This window comes from Amphibalanus amphitrite, unplaced genomic scaffold, assembly GCF_019059575.1.
Source record: "Amphibalanus amphitrite isolate SeventyFive unplaced genomic scaffold, NRLGWU_Aamphi_draft 000016F_arrow, whole genome shotgun sequence".
Lineage (NCBI taxonomy): Eukaryota > Metazoa > Arthropoda > Thecostraca > Balanomorpha > Balanidae > Amphibalanus > Amphibalanus amphitrite.
Window position 1 is genome coordinate 613,193 of NW_024881512.1, and position 22,589 is coordinate 635,781.

At 51.9% G+C, this 22,589-nt stretch overlaps 2 protein-coding genes across 11 annotated transcripts in view; both read left to right on the top strand.

The window, feature by feature from the left end:
• The window catches only part of LOC122387123 (zinc finger and BTB domain-containing protein 17-like), a 30,951-nt gene extending 25,319 nt beyond the window's left edge, over positions 1–5,632 (top strand). For all 10 annotated transcript variants that reach the window (XM_043377081.1, XM_043377042.1, XM_043377058.1 and 7 more), the window contains 3 exons: positions 681–900; positions 2,804–3,202; positions 4,271–5,632. In XM_043377081.1, the coding sequence (XP_043233016.1) occupies positions 681–900; positions 2,804–3,202; positions 4,271–5,205 (1,554 nt within the window). In that variant the 3' untranslated portion in view covers positions 5,206–5,632. The remainder of the gene's footprint in view (positions 1–680; positions 901–2,803; positions 3,203–4,270) is intronic.
• Positions 5,633–9,147: 3,515 nt separating this feature from the next.
• Positions 9,148–22,407, top strand: LOC122387193 (START domain-containing protein 10-like). Its single transcript, XM_043377128.1, has 7 exons — positions 9,148–9,584; positions 14,097–14,451; positions 15,202–15,349; positions 15,638–15,790; positions 17,449–17,570; positions 18,515–18,637; positions 21,923–22,407. The coding sequence occupies exons 2-7, from the start codon at positions 14,296–14,298 to the stop codon at positions 22,025–22,027; spliced, it is 807 nt and encodes a 268-aa protein (XP_043233063.1). The 5' UTR covers positions 9,148–9,584; positions 14,097–14,295; the 3' UTR covers positions 22,028–22,407.
• The last annotated feature ends 182 nt before the right edge of the window (positions 22,408–22,589 follow it).

Consider the following 22,589-nt stretch of genomic DNA (forward strand, 5'->3'; position numbering starts at 1 on the left):
AGTGCTGGGGACCCGCCCCGGACCGAAACTCACCGGGCTGGGGGGAGGGGATCCGTTAGAAACGGTCGGAGGTGAATGGACAGCCGCAGGGGGTCCATGTTCGGTCGACCAGTCTACGGGAGAGTTTCAGGGAACTCTGGTAATTGGACCAAACTTTGCCGCAGACACGCTATGGCGTTTTAAAGCTGGACGCGGGGCTGCCGTTGGCTGAAGATGAGAAGTGGACGTGCCTCCATTAATGAATGCCCGCTGCTGAAATCCTACAGCGATTTAAAAGCGGGGTCCTGGCCCTCGTCATATCTCTTCTCTGATAGACCTATTTGTAGCTCAATCGATATTTCCACTCAGCCCAGATAACGGCACTTCTTTCTGAGCTAACCCTCGATAAAGCACGTTTCTCAAATAATCGTTGACCTAGAACTAATGAACTGAGGAATATAAATGTAGCCATATCACGAGTGTGGGCTATATGTGACTCGTTCCACCGCTGATCGTAGACCCGTCTTTGGTGACTCGGGTGGCTGACCAGTGTCTGTGTCCCGTGAATCTTATTATTGTCTCCCTCCGTGTCTCTAACCTGCCGCTCCGTGCCTCTAACTCTCCACTCCATGTCTCTAGCCGCTCTCCTCGTCTAACCCTCCCCTCCGTGCCTCTAACCCCTTACCGGCCCCTCTCCACAGAACGAGCCGATGAACGTGGTGACGGTGGACTCTGAGGCCACAGAGAAGCCGCCGGACGTGGAGCTGGTCACCGCTGCAGCAGCCGAGCCTCCCCAGTCGCCCGTGGAGCCGGCTGGGGCGGCCAGTCTACCGGCGAGGGACGACCAGCAGTCCATACTCACAGAGCCGGGAGAGACGACCGGCGCCAGCAGAGGCGGTGAAGACGACCCGGTTCTGGCTGGTGAGTGCCGTGGGGCGGTGGTTTCTGTGGGTGGGTGAAGGATGAAGAGCATGATCTTTGATCAATGTAGATTGTACAACCGACTTGTTTTGAGTGAGCCGTGGGTCGCGGTTGAGTCGCTCGTTGTGCTTTATCGGGATCCAGTTGTGGTCAATCACGGTTTATGTGACTCCCACACTGATCCGGTTGGACGCATCCGATGATGAAATATTGTTGCGAGACAGAGTTTTTTGTCAATGTTTATCTGTTTTGGTGAACAATAACCGCATCTACTGTTGGAGGTTGTCTGCAATAGTTACGCAACACGACGCAATCAAGACCTCCTAGGATGTTTACCGGTAGTTTGGAGCATTGAACTCTCGTCACCAAAACAAACTTAGGCTTTCAATTGTCCCGACCAACTCTCCTTTAGTACACTGAGAGTGAGCGATGCTTTGATCCATTTGGGCCCGTCCTTTGAACTCTAACTGAAGTCGTCCGGCCGGCAATTCAGAGGAAAACACCCGGGATTGACGCGTTCAAAGGGACTCATCATGTGTACACAGACTCAATCGAGTTTAACACTGTAAACTGGCACTGCAAACTGGTCGTGGTCACGGGTGGAGAATTGTGCTGGACTGGGGGTGCTCGAGCTCTCCCAATTCCACGCCGGCTTGGCTTTGGAGCCGCGGCCGGGCGGCGCGGGTCAAGGTCACCGCTAGGCGGCGGCGGATTTGTTGCGCCCGAGCACCCCCAGCTGGTCACAATTCTCCACCTATGGTCGTGGTCACTGTTGTGGAGACAATTTCATCCCCACCCCTCAGTCTACTTTGTCGTGCGTACCCCAGGTCTCCGCTTTTGGCACCAGTCCCTCCCTCCCCTGCCATCACAGCGTCGATCTGTGCCAGCGGAGCAGCGCCTCTCTATCGATGCCCGCTCTCCCCCGCTCCGGGTTGTTGGCTCCAGTCTGCGCGGCAGCGACGGGCTGTTGTGTGGGCGACCAGACATTACCGTCCCTATTGATTACTGCCGGCGTGGGCCAGCCGGGCGCCTCTCTGTCGGCAACAAACCGTCGCCAGCCGGGTATCAAAATAGCGTCCGAGACGGTTATATCGGGGCGGTGTAAAATGGGCACTGGGTGCTGGGCGAGTGTGTTCAAGTTTAGGTATGATGGTTACGTTTGACGTGACATCATGTGTGTGGTGATACAGACCGGGCCAAGAACCGAATGTGGTTCCTCATCGTAGTCATGTGTGCCTTTTTGGACAGTGAGTTAGAATGTATAGTGTGTTTGACTGGACGGGGTATTCCAGCTTGCAATCCGATCAGATACAACAATCTGATCAGAGTACGGCTTTGACCGATCTCAGTAAATGCGCCGTAGAATTGGAGTATGAATGTGTCTTATTGTGAGTCTCTCGTCTGCACTTAAAGCTTCAAAATTCTATATGCGTCTTCACTGGTCTGTCTTAGCTTTCATTTCCTTTAATAAATCATGTGATATTGCTGTATGTGAATAGGTCGACGTCTCGTTGAGTCGCGATGGCTCACCTTATTTCCTTTTCCTCCGGCTGACCGGTCATAAAAAGCGTTTCTGCGCGGCCATTAAGCAATAACCTGGCCGGGAGGTGATGTGTTTGTCATACTCCCTATACGACGCGGCCTGACGTCAACACGGTCTGAAGCTGCCGCGATCGATGGCTGAGCAGCCACCGGCAGAGGTGCCAGTGCTCGTCAGATGCTGCTCCGTCTCCATCTGCGCTCAATTTCCCGCTGTGTCGTCTGTCCGATGTAATGGTTCTGTCAGATCATACCAGTACTTTCAGCGACTCGTTAACCGATAAAAGCTCTTCGGTGTGTCGACGTTTTTATGTTTCCAGCGTCCATTTGATACGGTGCTGACCGGTGTCATATCTTCCTCCAGATGAGAGTGCCGACGGCAAGGGAGACGACCATGCACTATCACCCACCAAACAAGAGACGGAGAAGGGAGAGACGACGGACGGCGAGCGGGAAGACCCGACAGGGGAGCAGTCCGAACCGGAGCAGATCTACGTGGACCTGCACGAACTCCAGGAGACGGAGGAGGAGACGGAGATGGAAGGGGAGGACGCAGAGGAGACGATGGGGGACGGAGACGAGGAGTGGAAGCCCACGCCGGGCTGCACGTGCGTCATGTGCACCGAGCTGACGGACGTCGAGCGGGCCATCCTGGACGCCGAGGGCTTCAACACCACCTACGTGTGCCAGGTGTGCGGCGACGAACTGGTCGGACGCGACCGGTACCGGCGACACGAGTACAGCTGCCGGCACAGACGCAAGAGTGAGTGGGGAGAGGGAGGGAGGGAGAGAGAGAGAGAGAGAGAGAGAGAGAGAGAGAGAGAGAGAGAGAGAGAGAGAGAGAGAGAGAGAGAGAGAGAGAGAGAGAGAGAGAGAGAGAGAGAGAGAGAGAGAGAGAGAGAGAGCGAGAGCGAGAGCGAGAGAGAGAGATGTCATTTTAAAGGGGGGGGGGGCATTTACCTCGCTGCATTGTCAGGTAGGCGGGTTTTACCCCCCTTATCTCTCCACTGCAGCCGGGGTTTTGTGGAGCAGTAAGACGTGTTTCCCGGGAACCTCCGCTGCCTTATCGCCGCTAAAGTCTGGTCACAGTTGTTCCTCAGCACCGAGGGGCGATCTCGGGACACATTTCAGACAAATCACGCCGGCCATGGCTCACCAAACCCGCCCGTTGGGTCATTTGACGACCACATACGCCCGTCCCGCCGCACCCTGTCCCTGAGTGACGACTGATGAGCCAGTCCGAGTGTCGAGTGCCGGCTGGAGTCGGAGTGTCGGGTGCCGGCTGGACCGAACACCCCGGCCGGCGGCGGTGGTCGGTTGTCCAGTCCAGCAGCCCGTCGATCTGTTTATTGCTGCGACATGTCGCCGCGCTCGGTTAGAGCGGCCGATAACGGCTGTAACGGCGGCAGTTCCGGGCATCTACAGTCCATCGGGCGGGAACATTTGTCCGGGAAATCGCCGGCAGTCCGAGGCGCCATGGCTGTTAGAGGGGATAAACCAGTGATTGGAGCTTTGCGGAGGATTGGGGTGATACAATTATGTGTTTGCAACTGGGTAGTTGTTTTGGTCGTCGGAGCTCCTACTGAAAACTGTGGTTCGGTAGCCTGTCCCACATAGCTGTGCCTGCTGGCGGAGCTGTGATATTAGTCCCGTCTTCCTGCTAATTTGCTAGTGTTAGGCAATCGGTCAGCGCCTTGTCCCTGCAATGTTGAGTTGCCCTGGTAAACTAAGTGTGTCCACATCTTAGTGCTCCGGATAACTTAGTGCTTCGGGTAAGTGTGTAGGTTCTATCCCACCCCGTGCTGACGCCCCCCCCCCCCCCCCCCGGCAGAGCGCCGCCGTCCGCCCATCGTCCACGAGTGTAACACCTGTCACCTGGTGTTCAAGTCGGCCCGGCTGAGGGATGAGCACTACGAGCGCTCCGGCCACGAGAAGCGCAGCCCCTGCCCCGTCTGCCACAAGTTTTTCCACCCGGACTTTCTGCGCATCCACCTGAGCAGTCACAGCGGCGCCTTCTACTGCCGCGTCTGTGACACCCACTTCAGCTCCAAGGCCACCCTCAAGGGCCACATGAACATCCACAGCGGCACCAAGCCGCACCGCTGTGACGTCTGTCCGGCCGCCTTCCGCACACCGTCGACGCTGTTCATGCACAAACGCTACCACCATTCCGATGATCGGCCGTACGAGTGCAACTTCTGCCCGAAGAGGTTCGCGGCGCGCTCCACGCTGAGAATTCACCTCCGTCAGCACACCGGCGAGCGGCCGTTCGCGTGTAAACTCTGCCCCAAATCGTACACCCGCAAGAGTTCGCTGACACAGCACCTTCGCTCGCACACTCAGGAGCGGCGACACGCATGTATGACGTGCGGAAAACGCTTCGACAACAAGACCTACCTCAAAGTGCACATGAACCGTCACCTGGGGATCCGCGCACATGCGTGCGGCCGCTGCGGACGCAGCTTCTTCAGTCGGCCGAACCTGCTGAAGCACATGCAGGTGCTGTGTTACAAGGAGGACTACGGTAAGCCGGCGGAGGAGCAGGAGCGGCGGACGCGCGAGCTGCGCGCCGCCGCTGAGCAGCAGCTGGCGCAGGCCGGTCAGCAGGCGGCCGTGGACGGCGACCAGGCCGGTCTGGACGATCAGGGACAGCTGCAGATGGCCGATATGGACGACGACGACGACATTCAGACCACCGAGGTCATCCTGGCCATTGAGAGTATTCCGGAGAACGGCGAGCTGCTAGTGGGACACATGGTGCAGTGAGCGGCGGCCGGCCGGCCCTGGGACCCGGACCCGGACCCCGTCTCGGCCTGATCAGTGCGAGACCCGACCACTGCCTGATGAATGGCGTATATTGTATAGAGGGCTATCGAAAACCGCTAGCGGACACCATTTGTTATGATTTGGCCTGTAGAGGTTTGTATGTGGTGATTGACTGTCTTGGTTATCGACTAATCGCGGTGTCGGCCGAGGCCTATTGTAGCGGCCACGGTCGGCGCTCCCGCCTCAGTATGTATGTGTGTGTGGAATAGTTCCCGGTTCGCCAGTCGGCCATCTTGCTGTTGATTAGTTCCAGCAGAAGTGGCCAGGGCCGCCACGGTTGCTATGGCAACCGCCCGTCGCGGCTCGTCTCGTCTGCAAATAGTCCATCGTTCCATTGTTGTAAATACACCGCGCTGCGTTTACTGTGGGCTGAGTGTGCGCTGCGCCGATGGAATGGTTTTCGGGGGATCTCGGGGATTGTCGAACTATGGCTGAGCCGGACTGGGGAGCCTAGCGTAGGGCGGGACGGGACCGGGTGTTGGAACGAGTGGGTTGTGGACAGAGCTCACAGACTAAGGAACGTGGACGAGTGGGGATCAGTCGGGGGCGGGAATGGGGTCTAGGAGAAGGTCCTGTGAAAGGATCTCGGCTGTCGCCACTTGATAGCTTAGCCGTTTTTCAAGCTGGATCTGCTATAATTGAACGGGATGAAGTCAATATCGCAGGCTTCGCCCCCTCATGACTCTTCCCGTATCGGATTGTTCTATCATCAGTCGTCAGCAAGCATCAACATTTTCCTTGAGACACAGCATAACACTTCTGATGGAAGGCTGATGGTTTTTTGGAGGCCAGGAAAACACGGGGCCACGAGTAGAACCTCTTCAATCATCAGAGCAAACGGACCCTGACGCGCCAGTTCTGCCCGTCGCTTTGCTAGATCGACCTCTCTGTAGCGAACGGTGACCTTTTCCGATTGATTTGACCCTGACCCGGGTACTGCAGCTCGCGAGATGGCGTTTCCGGCGTTCGGACGGGCCCGGACGGCTGCCGGGAGGTCACACTCGCAGCACAGTGCTCGGGCAGCGCTCATTGATTGCCATTAGCTCTGGTTATCTCCGATTGGGCCGGTAAATTGGCTGGTTAGTTAAGTTTCAAATGTAACTAAGAGCACTAGCTTTGATGAGCGCGCCTGGCTATTATGTGTTTGAACTTGTGAAGATTGGACGTGCTACTGTGACATTGTGTTCGGTATTACTCGGGGATGTCTATTGTCTATGACCTAGGACTAGGGACGCATAACGGCTCACAACGAGCCGGGAAAGCATAGGATCCGGAATCCGAATCTCGAATCATTAGCGTACCTATTTTTCTTTCAAAGGGTCAGTTGGTTTCACGAAGCCTTCTCTGGGCATTGGCGAAATGGAAGGTGATATGAACCTTGGGAAGAGACCATGCGGTGAAATTACGTGACATGAGGCGACGGTGTGAGTCGCGGTTGTGGTGCTCGGCGGTCGACGTGGAACCAACCGTCAGCGACGAACTTCGGAAATTGTCTATCGGAAAACTATCTCACATCATTGGCTCCTGAGAATCATGCTTTCAAGGTTCACCGCGAGGTTGACCGCGGTGAAGAAATGACTTCATTTTTGGCACCATTAGTTACCAAAAGCCAGGACGAAGCCCCTCAATCCTCATCTTCAGTTATAACAGCCAAGTTAACCAAAAATTTGCTAAGATGCCCTTTAACGCAGTCTAAGATGCCCTAGATGCACTCTGACATCGCCTTCATTTTCCATTCTTGTCCTGCGGCACAGTATATAGCTAGGCGCCTCCTACTAGTGCCATCTAGCGGTCAAGTAACGAACTTACCCTTGTCCTGCGGTACAGCATAGTTTCAGGCGCTCACTACTAGTGCCATCTAGCGGGAGAGCGCCACACTTACCTGCCTTGCGGTGCAGTGTATCTTTAGGCGCCTACTGCTTGTGCCATCTAGCGGGAATATAACAAGCTTATCTGCCTTGCGGTACAGTCTATCTTGAGGCACATTTACAAGGGCCATCTAGCGGGAGTATTGCAAGCTAACCTTGCCTAGTGAAGCTATGCCATGTGCATTGTGAATTGTGCTTTGCAGGAGAGAAGCGCGAATCTCTCCCTCTCCCTCTCTCTCTCTCACTCTCTTTCTCTCTTCTCTCCTCTTTCTCTGAATCTCTCCCTCTCTCTATCTCGCTCTTCCCCTCTCTCTCGCTCTTTTCATGTCGTAATCGTTTTTACAACTCCCGTTGTTATTTTTCCGCTGATCAATATTCACAATCGACTACGTCAGCCCATCGAACATTCAGGATGCTACTGCGACGCCCGGTGACTAAAACTTTCCATCACACTTCCCGGGCCCTGTTTACCCGCTCAGAGCGAGACCAACTTAGCATCTGGATCGACATTGGGCCGTCTCGGGAGGCCGTCTAGCCATCTTTGGCACATCCCACACGGCCGCCAGATTATCAACACGGCGTGTCAGTGACACCCCGCTGTGTCAGAAAATAGCAGTGGCTACTTAACGGATGGCTGCGCTGCGGTAACTTGTCACGCTTGGTTCCGTTTCATATTAAAAAATGAAAAGCATGAATTTATTAAATCATATCGTGTGTGGTATGAAAAAACCGTACATCAGGGCGTTGTAGAAATATTATCGCCACGGGACTCTCCTGTAAAAGGTTTCCGACACCTGCAAAACCTTGAGAGACATCAGAGTAATTGTTATTCAAGGCACGCCCTCACTGTCACCCCATCCAATAACACCAGACCGGTGTCGTTAGCATCAAGTGCTCGTAAAAAACGCGCCGACGTAAAAGCCTCTCTGATCCTGTCATGAAACGTCTCCGCAGAACTCTCCGTTCAGTGGCCATACTCGCAATATCGGCTCAATTGTTCCAGCGGCGCCTACGGTCCCTTCCGTTACATTGACGTAGGATCCGCTATAGGATCTAGCCCCTATAATATGTGCTTTGTAATTTGAAGAAAAAAACACTTGATTCGCGAAATCATGGTAAGAAACATTTCGGAGCCGATGGATCGTTGCCTATTCGTGTGGAAAAGCTTTTACAAACGGAAAAGCAACGATCCATCGACTGCGAAGTGTGCCTTATGATAGCAATATCAGTTCATTAGAATAAGTCTGCCTACTTGGGTATAAAAGTGGTGGCTCGTAATTCGTTGAACTACAGCTTATTAGAAATCATGGAGACGCAATTCATATCCGTAGATGCCTTTCTGTCTCAGGCAAGCATTACACACACATCAGTCGACTACATTGCGTAACCATTATAAAGTATGCGTTTTGGCTAATGTTTACTAAGGCATGTGTATTGTGTATTATGCAATTTCATGAGCATTGCAATATTTTGCTGAAGTTTTGCAGCGCTATGCATTTCCATCGAACTGAAATGAAAGCAGAAGTTTATTGGGCAAATTATTGCAGTCCAAGCAGGAGAAACATGCACTAAATATCGCAGCGAAGCCGGCTGAAAGGTTATGAGACTCCACTGACCTTCAGGGAAATCGACTGCGATCGTATCATTTTATATTTAACTAGAGCTACCCACGCAGTTTCCTGAACAGGAATTCGGAACCATACGTCTACGTGACCTCCCTCTGAATAGTACTCCCTGTCTCCTACTTCGCAGGAGATGAGCTGAAGCTCGCCTCACCGCGGGTAATAATTAACAGCTGTCGGGTGCGGACACGTCGGCTCTTACCGGCGCTGCTCTTCCTTCCCGGCCCGCCATGTCCGGGGCGACTGCCTCCTCTCGTGTGGCGGCCATTACCCTCTCCGGTGCCGTGACCCCGCCGGCCACTGTAGCCGCCTCATCCCACGGCCGGCAGCGGGTCAGACGAGCGGCGCCGACCCGCCGACCCGACCTGCGGCCGCCCGCGGATCCATACGGCACAGCTGGGAGGCCTGCAGCCCGCGGCCGGAGCTGGCGAACGGCGGGCTACGGCCGGCGCTACGGCCGGCGCTACGACGGGCGGATCGGCGCGGCGGCGGCGGGCGGACCGACGGTCGTCCGCGCCGCCACCTGTGTCCGCGTCAGTCGGCGACGTGTCACGCTCCCCGACACACGGCGTCACTCCGCTCCGACGTGTCACGCGGCAGGTGTCGAGGGTCGTGACTCGCCGTGCAGTTTGCCGTGACGGTGAGTCACGCTGTCACGAACCGTTCGTGAGTGTTGAGTGTTGACTCAGTGCAGGTACCGTGATCTCGGAATCGCTGAGGTGTAACGGTGGTTGGCGGATAGCGGTGAGAACCAGACAGTGCGGTGGCGACAGTGAGATCTGAGCCAGTGAGAAGCTGTGTGTTCATACAACAGTCAGCGGATACGGTGGTGAGTCGTTTTCCAGCCGGACAGCCGGCGCCTCGTTTGGAACATATTTCCTCCGCAAGCTCAGCCATTGAGATGGCGAGATTAGGTCCATCGCAGACTCAAATGTTGCCAAATAAATGCGTTTTTGCTATAAGTTCGCTCATGCAATCGCGCTAGGATATATGTGACCTCACCATTTATGTGTCGCTGTTCTTGTATGTACATATTCACATTGAGCGTCAAAGAAAAAGTAACGTTGTTACGGATAATTATGTTGTTCCATTTCCTCTTTGTTACACCTACTTATGCAAATTACTATGGACATCATTACAATTAATGGATGCTGTAATTACAAATTAGCATCGTATGCAGCGAACAGTAGGAATTGAGAAAAGCCCATGATGCATATCAATTAGTGGAGCTTAGTCATATAACAGACGTGAAATGGACACCGGTCCCAAACTTGTTTTTATTTAGACACCATCACCAGCTCGACATATACCTTAACCCTCGCCGGACCTATTGGTTTTCTACATACGCGCCGGCCGAGGGGGGGGGGCGGGTACGACACCCCCCTCGCCGTTTCGCCCCTGGTGGAGCTAGCGCATCGCGGAAAAAAGCGTCAAGCGTGTGCGCCGTTACGAGACGCAGAGATTGGTACCCGATTTTAAGGTCCTAGGTCAACCGGTGATCTCTGAAGTCAGGTCAAGTGTCCTAAGGTACGGTTCCGTTTTCGGTGAATAGCTTCGCATAAAACGGCCGCAGAGCCGCGATCGATTGGCAGCATCGTGTTCGCCTCGCTCAGGCGCGTCGAATGATATACTTTTTGTTTGGGTGAGGTCAACTTAGGGTGTTGACCTCAGGTCACGGTCAGGTCAGCGCCTCCCAAGTCACGAAGTTGATCAAAGGAGGTCATGTCGCATATTATTTGATTCGGCAGGTCTTCCGAGTCCATTGGTGGCATTCCCGACTCGCTAGCTCAATTTGATCGGGAGTTATTGACGAAAAACTAATATGACCCTAATGACGTCATAAATGACGTCACACAAGGTCCACAATGCAAAAGTGACGCATGTAACCTTGCAAGGAGTGCATCAACATCTTGATTCTGTGGGCTTGAGATAGTTGGAGATCGTTCCCGGCGCCAGAATAGCAGTTTTCATTTTTCCCATTGACTTATAATGGTGAGGTCGCGAAAATGACCTAACCTCACATGACAATCCGAGATAAACAAGTTGTGAGACTCGTAATGGATATAAGATCCTGCAAGTTTCATTTCCCTGTGAAAGCTCCTCTGGCAGTGAGGGCGTTGCGAAGTTGCGACATCTGAAGACCGTGCAGAGGCTCACTTATGACGCCATAGATCAGTGACCTGAGCTGACCTGAAATTGCGGTTGGTGTCACAAGATCCGGCTTGAATCAAAGATCAGGTATGCCAAGTTTCAGCTCTCTATCTCCAGCGTGTTCGGAGCTATCGCGAAAAAAGCTATGGGGGGCGGCACCCGCTCCCCCCCCCCCCCACCTCGGCCGGCGAGGGTTAACATTTCCACGCAGTTACTTCATGAAAAGTCGGTGTAGGACACTATGTTATGAAATTATGAGCCAATATATGCTCTGCTCCACTCTGTTTTAAACTGTTGATTTATGGCTTGTAATGTATAAAATGCATCGAGCCTCTGCAGCTGTCTGCGACCATAAACTTGCGGTGCCGTCGTTGCGGGCGGCTCTCAAAATGGATCATCGAATCTCCGTGATGAATGCTGCAGGCATATGTTGAACCTCACTCCAACAACATTGGTGTCGTGCTACGCTTCAGCAGTACACCTCACTCCTCAGTATGTTGAGTTCATAACTTCTGCAATGAGAAGAATCAGAAGATAAATCTTGCATTTCCTTTTGACACTAAATCGTAGTTTGCTTGTAGCAATCAACCGATACGAACTGAAAACGTTTACACCTTAGGCAGGATCCTGGATCTCTGTGCTGATTTGGAGAGAACTTAAAGCATCAGACTATATAGTGCGAACACTTGAAGCCTTTTTCAAGTTTGCGAAGACTAGAATAACAAATCCCCCTTTTCGGTTCCTTTCAATACTAGCCGGGCACGTAATCGGCTCAAAGTATCTACGAAGCTCGGCAAACAAAGTTGCGTGCGTCCGTGGTGTTCCTCTGGGTTAGTCCAGTAGCCCGTGTTTCGTGTTGTCCGTGTATGGTGGAAAGGTATGTTGAAATGGTCCACTGTGACACACGCGACATTTCATAACTAAGCCCGTGGACCGTCCACAAGCCTGCAATACTTCACAAAACATTTCTTACGAGATGGATACCCTTTCACATTGATTGGCCGACTAAGGGTAAAGGGCATTAAAAGCGGTAGAATCAAAATAATATTCATTTGCAAACACGTGTGTATTTCAGTTGATAGTTGTGTAATGAGCTTGTTTGAAATATAGTGCATTTGAACGATCTTCAAACCACGTTGAGGCATCTGGAATGGCAAACAATGGCAGCTGGAGTAAAGCCCATATGAATATGCAATATGCATCCGTGTTGACCACCCTGTTCCCATCAACTTTTTGATGACCTAGCGGTCCTCGTCATTTCCTTATAGCTAATTAGTTGATGTCCTGTGTTATGACTGACCGTCATGAATAGAGCTCGCCCTCTCTGTTATGATTGCCACTCGATGCGCACGTGTCATTGGCGGGTCAGCAGATCGGCCCGGGTCGATCCCCGCCCATCAGAGGCGCCCGGCCCGCCGCTCCCGGGCGGGGGCGGGGGCGGGGGCGGATCAATGGCGTCACCACCCGGCGGCTCTGTCTCCGCCGCAGCCGCCACAGGCCCGGGGAGAGCGGGAGAGACAGTTAAACCGTCTGCCGTTACAGCTCCGCGGGAGAGGGGAGGGGTATCGGGATACAGACCGTGAAACGTCTGATACTGCACAGTCACAGACTGCCCTGAGATCAGTGAAAGCCGTCGAGACGAAACACGTCTTTCGACACATGAAGCATGCACTATTGCGCTATGAAGTATGGGGTGATCGTCAAATAACAGCTAGGTAGCTAGTCAGAGGCCGTGCATAACGCCCGGATTAATGTCACCCGCGTGGGTCCGTGCCCGTCAAGCTTTGATAGCCTAATTTGGCCGTGTCAAACAGCCGCGAAGGCATTTTATGGAAGATGGTGTGTGGTGATAAAACATTGATTTTGTGGTGGGTTGGTCAGCACACGAGCAGGGCTGATTTAAGACGCACGACCTAGTTTCTCGGGATTCTTTCCCGTAGGTAACGACAGAGAGGAACAAAATCATTTAAGCAAATATAATTATGTTCAGCATAAATCGTGTTGAAAATGTTCAATTTCGCCAGACGCAACGATTTCCCAATACACCAAAGCCGGGATAAAGCTCATGGCTCGACATTATTTCGATCGTTATTGTTCGCCAGCAACTTCTAAAAAGAATTGCGCGGCTTGTTATGTAATGCAATGAATTTGTTACATAATCAGTTTTAAGGTCTTTGGCAAGTGACCGTAATGACGTCACAGAGATGACGTCACAGATATGACGTAACGCCAGGTTGAATGAGCACAAAGGTGGCATTGGATCAGCTTGATACCCGTATAAAAGCATTGCATTACCCAAAATTTGCAAAAAAAAATATACTAAGAAAATAAAGTGATTTTTAAACGAATGTATATCAAGTAATAACAACGTTGTCGTTCTTCACACTTCATTCATAGGGCAAAACAAAAGCGCTCGATAGAGAGGAAAGCATCGATAGTTTCTTCTTTCAGCCGTGGAAAATCAGGGCTGAGCAACATACAGTCATATACGAATAAGATGCGACTCCGCAATTTCTGCTGAAGAGCGAGGCCTTCAAATTACATCGCCCAAGCAGAACCTAGCGGCAGCAGTCCTACAACACAAAGCCCAGAGTCTAATGGGGAAAACATTATCCTCGCTGCAGTATAATATCCCGGCCGTCCCTATCTTCACGACCGTCGTCTCCTTGGAGACAGCGGGGCGATGCATGCCGTCGCCGCTAATCACCGCTGGGTCTGATTAGGAGCTGTCGTGACCTCTCCCCGGGGTGGAACGCGGGAAATCGTCTGCACGGGAACACAGGACGGGGACGGCCTAACGACCGGGAAACACAGAGGACCGGGAGCAGCGCGATTGAATACCGAATTAGGGAGTCAGGAAAATAATGCAGTTGGTGGAATGTTTAATTGTGTTGAGACATGAGCATACACATCACGTGTATAAAGCATATGTTTACCTTACATAGGTAATGTTCATCAATGGTACTGGACTGGCTGTTAAAGTTAATTAATAGCGATAACTTTGCTGACGATTTAGAGGTCGAATTTAGTGTTTGTTATTATGCTCCACGTTATTCTCATTTATCTTATTTAATTTAGCTAATCCGCTGGTTAAAGGTCAAACTAAAGCCTTTCACATCTATGATTATATAACTGGTTCATGAAACTTCCACTGCATTAACCGCGCCTGGCCGCCCTGTCTGTCCCACAGCGCAGTTGAGTGTCAGTCAGGGAGGGAGCACTTTTCTCCGTCAGCGGACGGTGCGCCCATCTGGGTCAGCGAGGGTCAGCGGATCGGACCGGGGCCGGACACCTGCGGTGGTCACACGGGTCACCAGTCGCCGGCGTCACACGGGTCAGCCGCCGGCGTCACACACCCGTCACCCGTCACACGTCACACACGGACCAGAATGCGGCTCGGCGAGGTGCGCATCGCAGAGGATAAGGACTTTGAGGAGCTGGTGGCTCTGGCCGACCAGCATGATGGCTGGAAGGTCGAGTTCAGCAACAAATCACTCAACGTCTGGAGCAGAGACACCAACAGCGACACCTCCAAAATGGTGAAGGTAAGATATACTGAGTCGTGATAATGAATGCGCCGACGATAATGGCGTCTTTGACATGTTTTCCTGTGGTGAACAGGAAACACTATCGGCAGCTTATAGCTTTAGGTACTCTTGCATACTAAAATGAAGACATAAAAGAACAATATGCAATCATATGTAGATAGGCGCCCGCGTAAGAAAATCTTGCATGCATTGTCTAAGCAAAGCCAAAGTACAGATTTATCAGTCATCCACTAAATGGTTAATGGTTTAGGAATAGCGAGTCTGCCACTAGTAGGTACGTATCTATCTCATCCACCGGAACCTTCCCCAATAGCCAACATCCCTCCCGCAGCTTGTCTGACGTCAGGGTACTATTATCCCGCTATCATATCGCCCCTGTGTGACGCCACATGCCCACGTGGGTCCATAAACGGATTTCGGCGCCGGTGGGGGCAGGTGGCCCGAGATAGGCGCCCTTCAGTGCGGGCCAGACGCTGATATGGGTGACGGTATACAAATGGCGCAAATTATAGCCCGCATGGCTCAAAGGTGCCGGTGCCTTGACATTCAAATCGGATATAACCCCTCGGACAACTTTTAGATAAGACCTTTTCTGCTCAGAGGTTTGATGTGTCGCTGTAAGATGCCTGATTATGTCATTTTGTACCGTGGTGATCCTGTCCGAGGACCAGAAAAGCTGTTTGCATTAATAAACTAATCTAGCTGTTTGTTGTCTGACCTAGCCGCGCCACCCGCTCTCTCACACAGGTACGAACAACTCTTCTAGACGTGGACGCGGCCACCGCGTACGACGTCCTACACGACGAGGAATACTGGAAGCGCTGGGACAAGAGCCGCCTGGAGTCGCACTCTGCTGGCTGTCTGAACCCCAACAACGAGATCTGCTACTACGCAGGTGGGCAGGGGAAGGGAGACGGTGAGCGGGCCCCCCGGGAAATCAGGTCCTCTTCAGAGCGGGAGCAACTCAAACGGTAGCCGCTGGGGTGCCAAGAGGATTACAAGTGTCTGGGTCTGGCGGTAGGCAGCTCCGCACAATTGATTCTGAGAACTGTCTGAAAGGTTACTACGAGAATAGACCCCAGTGGACACGAGTACCTATAAATATACAGCGTGTCCCGGCCAGACGACCGTTGATACAGAACTGTGGTTTTGTTGTTGAAATTTCCCGCACCGTTCGTTTCAGTGTCGTGCGTGCCGCCGCTGCGTAACCGGGATATGGTGGTGCTGCGCTCCTGGCTGGACACGGGTCGCGAGTACTACATCCTCAGTCACTCGGTGTCACACCAGAGCTACCCGCCGCGGCAAGGCTTCGTGCGCGCTCTCTCACACCTGGCAGGTAAGAGTGATCTTACGTCTAGCCGGTGAGTGTCTCACTCAAGCCCATATATGGCGTCTCACTGGCGCTTTCAGGGTTTTGTGTGCGCACTCTCATCCACCATTTTTATAGTTTTCGCGCCATCATTTAGCTGAATGTAGGTTCAAACTCAAACACCGACGATAGTCTGACGGTACAATCAGCGAATTTTCGTTCTTTGTTAGACCGGCAATCTATATCCCTTTCCCATGTTTTCTTCATTTTCTGAGAAGCCTCCCCGCAACCGGTAAACGTCTGTTCACGTGTCAAGTTCACAAGGGTTCCATTAATCTTCCCCTAACTTCAACCAATAACAGACGAGCGCAGCAATTTCTTTCCACCCCAGACAAACTATGAAAGATGAGGCCGGCGGGCGGGCGAGTCTCGCTGGATCCGGCGCTCGGTCTAGGTAGACTGTGCCGCACAACAGCGCTGCGCTGCGGAACAGTCTGCCCGCAGGCGGCCGCGAGCGCCGGGCTGACAGGACTCTGAAGCCGGCTATAAGCATTTTTCTATTCCAATCTACCAATGGCTTGTGCATTAGTCATTTATCAACGAATGAAATGAAAATGAAACAACGAAAGTTACGTTGTATGAAACAAAATAAGATGAAAAGCCTGTCGTCTTGAGGTGGTCGGCGATGACGAAAGGTTAATTTTAAGGTCCACCTTTATGTTCGTTATAGCACTGCAAACAAAACTGATGGCTGAATATGTTCAAGTGAAACTACTCAGACCAGAGATCCTCAGCTGCATTCAACTATCTCTGAGCATTGTTCGCACTCAAGTACCAGCTCCAGCGTGTCAACTGAAGCAATGCTTTGGGTTCGTAAGTGATTTCGGTCCCTCGGTATTAATACCTAGTGATGTGCAGGCGTGCGTGCAAAGATAAATCTACCTATGCCTTACGCACCTCCCTAATATACGCCCCAGCAAAAACCCACAGAACCCGGATCCTGCTTATTGAACGAGTCCTTTTCGTATGGATTCGCAAGTTATACGAACTACTATTATCCTCAATCTCAGTCCAAAAACTACATTGGCAGAGTCCAATGTATCCAGTTCCTCCAGCAACTGGGTGTAAAACCACATTTCGCAATTCGCTGAACCCATGCCACAAACGACAGCACACAGAGCAGTTGCTAACAGCATTTGGAGAGATAAATCGCCACTATCTTTCGTCCAAACGGCTTTCGTCCAAATGTGACAAAGCTCATTTACTCCAGGAGGAACCGTCAGGCTCGTCTAGCGCATCCCCTCAGAGATGCGCTAGACGGACCGACCAGTGACCACCTTCGTCATGCGAGGTCACTCTCATTTGTGGCCCATCAAAGTTGCTTTACGGTGTCGGCATTAGTCCTTAGTCCAGCTTCGTGTCTACAAAAGGCCCTATCAGCTGAGAACCCTCCGATTAGTGCCGACACCACGGTCGTATTTCATGGCCTCGTTGTGACCTCCCGCTGACCGGTTGTAACCTATACCGCTGACCGGTTGTGACCTCCCGCTAGCCGATTTTGACTTGACATTGAGCGGTGAACAGTGCCTCTCCTGGCCTCTTCCCGTTTGTGACCCGCTGACCTCTGCCCGTCCCGCGTGTGACCCGGTTGACCTCCCTGTATGTGACCCGGCTGCCCCCGGCAGGGTTCGTGGTGCGGCCGCTGACCCCTCAGGGGTGTCAGGTGCACTACGTCACTCATATGAGTATCGGAGGTCAGCTACCCGCCTGGCTGGTCAACAAGGCCACGCAGATCATGGCACCCAAGGTGAGGTGGAAATGAGAAAAACTGATAGTGACTGCTGAGTTAGGGTGGAGCTCAGTCTCGATTGCCTTTAACAATGAAACATGCCTCACTGGAATAGGATAGCTCACACAAGCTATGAAATATGCTTTTCATGTTAAGCATGCTGATGAGCTAGATACGAGATCTGAGATAAAGCATATGTCATTTCGTGAGATGTTCCATTTTTGTTTCGATTGCAGCGAGCCAGTCATGCTTACAAATGTCTGCTTATTCAGACGATTTTAGATTCGTTCTTTACTAGAACCAGTTTCAGGAAAGTTGGGAAAGTTTACGAACCGACCAACAGCTGAATAAACTAAATCTTCTGTCGTGAACTTGAAAAGTGAGAACTCCTTTCATTGAAAACTGCAGTGATACATTATTCGTGTCCATGCCGAGCTCGTATCACAATCAGCGCCCCGGTACCGGAGATACAGCGAGCCCCAGGGATGGTGAACCGTTCGTGCCGTCTCAAACCGCTCCCTCGGCGCCGGACTGTCCGTGCGTATTGTCCGGACGGTCCGTATGCATTGTCCGGCCGGGCCGGGACAAATTAGATCAGCTGCGAGCGGCCGGTGATCAGGGTCCGGAGCACGAACCACTCCGATTGACTGCTAATTCGATACAGGGCGCCGGGTAGCAACTGGGAACGGGCCATTTGTAGGCAGTACCAGCAGGGTGGTAGAGCGCGAGACGAGAGTGAATCACTGTCAATCCTCCGTTACGTAACACAGAAGAGCCCGTGTTTATTTACATTATTGAGCTGGGATTTATTTTAACATTTGATGAAAGTATATCATGGTAGAAATACATGCTAATGTTCCCAAGCTTCAGAGAGACGTACCCCACCAAGTCTTTCACAAGGAGACCGCACTTGTGTCCCACATGTCTCACTGCTCAGTGCTCACTCTACCCTACTTCCACAGATGCTGAAGCGGTTCCACAAGGCGTGTCTGAAGTACCCGGCCTGGAAAAAGCGACATAGCCCGCACTTTAAGCCGTGGTTGTACCCCGAACAGATGCCTTCGCTGAGGCTAGACATCGCCATGGTAAGTACTTTGATTGTAGCCCTGTAAAATCACCGCGGTGCCTTCAAAAGGCATCAACCAGGTGCTATTCTGACCCAGCAGTCAAAGGAGCACTAAAACCTCTAACACTGCGCCCTTCTCACACGCCAAGGTCGCCGCCAGAGAAGCTCGGTCTCTCAAACGGCCAACATCGCACCACCTTCTCGGTATTCCAGTCAGGCGCACCTAACATGGCCTCTTCGTGCGGCTCTCAGACACGGTTGGAACTTGGAAGCCGTATCGCCGTAACCACAACAGCAAAACGGCACGAGGCCATTTCATTAGCTAGAGGGCAAAACCTAAGGGGCACTGCGGCTTGCAGACGAAGGGCCATAATTCCATGATGGGCTGTACAAAAATGGCATAAATGGGTGCTATCAGAAAGCCTTTGGAGGGAATGTACGCTTGCGATTTTTTAAAAACATTGATGTGCCAAACTATCTGGCAACTTTGAGCTGTCCAAGTGCTAAATCACCCTCATCTATGCGTGCGACTGTCTTCTGGGCAATCTGTCTTCTGTGGCAGCTCCAACGAACTTTGCATCGTTCGGATACCCTGACATTCTGGGTATCCAGAGCAATCCAGCCAAGCTGAACTTTACATAATGACATACTGCAGGCAAACAGACTTACTTAATGATAACAGATGCGTGTAATGAAACAAATAGCACATGCGTTTCGACGAAAGTTAAGAACAAATGTAAATGAAAAGTTCATTACGTTGATTGTGCATAATTGTAAGAAAATATCATTTAATTTCATTGCAATGCAAAAACATGTGTTTTGGATGGAGGCATAAATGTTTTCTCTCCGGAGATAGGCGTTTCCAAGTACGAGCCAGTTGAGGAACACAAAAACTGTCGAAGCACATGCTCACCGTTTCAGTCTCTCAAGCTATAGGGTCCCACTCAGTCTCTGTTCAAGTATCTGCTACATACAGTACACCTAAATCACTGAGGAACACACAGCTGCCCATTTCTCGCTCGTCACAGTGATGTCGCCGTGGCCACATCACTGCGCCAGCTGACGTTAGCAGCGGTGACTGATGGCGACACAATCTCGGCCGGGACGGGCGACTCTGTAAAATACCGCAGCTGGCCGGGGACACATACCATTAACCCGGCGGTCACCCAGTTATGTACAACGTGACAGCTCCCCGGGAGATGTTTCGTCATGGCGCGTTTAGAGACTGAAATATTTTATGTAAGAAGACGACACGATTGCCATCCCGCTGTAAGATTCAGGAAACAACGTATCACTTCTGCATCGGGTTTCAAAATGGTGTTTTGAGTGGCTGACAACATTACAATTAGGTCAAAAGAAATCCATGCATCCACTGGTATCATTGTTCAAGTTAATTGTTTTGTATAAAAAATATCAACTTACAAATTGAGAGTGACGTAAAAAAAAAACAAGGACACATTTCCATTGGTATCCATCCAATGATCATGCCTGTGGAAATGCGGGCAGGCAACGGCACAGACAGAAAATCCTGCACTAATCAAAACACCTTGAGGACTGTATCCAGATCGCAGACGGTGACGCCGAACAAAAAACCCTTGCAAGACCCAGGCAGCAGGTAGCAACTGCCAACCTCGCAACACTGCACGACGAGCAGTTACATCCCGTCCAATTCACCCGCCGTAACGCTCGGATGCTCCAATGACGCAGAACTATCGCCAATATCGCCGTCACCCATCCTTATATCGCTCGCCGCTCGTTCCAATATCGCTCGTCCCTTGGCACACTCCACTAGCGGCGCTGGAGCGACGTCCCGCCCGCTCCTCTCTGGAAGTGGTGATATGGGGACGGTGATCGACGCGACCATGCCGACAGGGCACCGATGCATGTCGACTGGAGTTAGAGCGAGTGTCGTCAGACGTCATCTGATGGTTTTCTCCGAACGTAGCTAGGCAACAGTTGAACGTTATGTAAGCAGACCGAAGGCCGTGTGTGACCAGGACAGTAAGTGCATTCTTCAGCCGCAATAAGTGCGGCTGAAGAATGGCGGAGTAATGCGCATCCATATTATTGTGTGCCGTTTCCTGTGAGCCATTTGAACACGAAGGTATCATACCAGCGTAGCCTAGTTATAGGTCAAATGTCCCCGTTCACTTAGCTTAGACAATGTCTGGTCAAAATTGGGATCAATGATTTGCAGCGGCGCGGCGGATTTATAGCTCGCCGAGCAGTGTAATAGAACCGCTCAAGAACAGTGACAGCCACGGAATGAGATCCTTGTGCAAAGTAAGAACGCCGGCGTAAAATAATAAGGGCTCCCTTCTGTCAGCATTACGTAACAAACTAGGAAGCTCGCTGACCTTTTCCGATGACTGTTTCATGTTCTATCAAGACAAATTTGTCACTCTAATCCGCGACCGAATCACCAATCTCCTAGCAGCCTTGCAAAAACCATACCATGCCGACGTCAGAATCAAAAACTGCTTTTATCTCTATTTTAACAGAGTTCCACCCCCAGGGAGACCGTCTCGGCGTGCCCCCGTCCCGCGGCACAGCTGGGCCGGCCGGCCCTCCATATGGTCCGCCGGCTGTGTTGACTGTGGCCACTGGCCACGTGGCAACCGCGAGCCGCCCGCCGGTGTGCCTCCCTGATACCGGCCCATATCGGCGCCACGTGCCCCACGTGCAGCCACGTGGCACACGAGCCCTCCGGCGTGCTCCTGATACTGCCCCATATCGTCACTGATCTAGTTACCGCGGCCAAATTGGCCTCCCCGGCCGTGGGCCGCCGTCTAACTCTGGGTAGGCGGTCGTGTACCGACGGTAAACTTTAGACTCGGGAGGATATAGCCGGAGAGACAAACACGGTCCGGACGAAACGCACGGCGCGCAGGAATGACCACATACCACTGTCAAACAGGCCTCGGACAACAACGAAAATTAATTACAAGTTATCCGTAGGACTGTTATTGCTGTGTTGTTCGTAGTTGGTTGTTGGTAACCATTGATGCTGATGGCATCCGTAATTTTCAAAACGAATATAAATTACACAGCCGACAGAACTGACTCCACAATATTGACTTTCTTTGGTGGCTTTGCCGGCCCCTTAGCCCCAATGACTGAGCTGTCTGAAAAAGGACAAATGTGTAAGCTGCACAGTATACCCTAGTAAAAGATGGTCAAAGTATTCACGTCGTACATACACTATGTGATGTACACTTTGATGGATGGCACCGTGCCGAGAGGATATAGACAGGCCACAGACCTCTGTAAATCCGGGCTAACATATCCCTCTCTCCTGTTTCAGTGCAACAAGAACCCTCAGGACGAGCAGCAGAAAACGGAGGACGAGTCGGACATCAAAGAGGCCGACTTCGACTCCGCCGCCATCTTGAACGACGACGACGACTAGCACACACCGGCGACGGACTCGTCTAGTGACGAGCGGGGCGGACTCCCCCGTAATACAGGGGAGTTCGTACTGAGTCCGGACTCCGCTCGTAATACAGGGAGGGCCGGACCCGCTCGTCATGCCAGCTCAGTGCTTCCTCGACTCCGTGGTATCTCCCGAACAGAAGACTGTTCCCACCGCTGTCTCAGTATCTTAGAGATGGTCCCCGAGGTTAGGTGTTTTGCATAAGGTGGGTGCAAGTAGGTGAGAAACTGAACACCCCAGCCGAGCGCGTCGCAACTCCGCACACTTCTTGTTGTTATTCGTATTTATGCTGTGCCGATTGAGACGAGAGTGGCGTGAAAGTTTTTTGATGTGCAGTAAATATAATACTGTTGGTACTCGATTTTATCCATGGATGAAAGAAAAACGTCAAAGTAGTAAAAAAATCCCCAAAGTGTGATCTCATTTACAGCAGCAAAATTGTATGCGAAAACAACTGCAGCGTAGGAGCATTGAACGCTTGATTTTGTTCGCATTTAGCAGCACACGCATTCCACTCAGCTAGAACTTCGCAATTTTC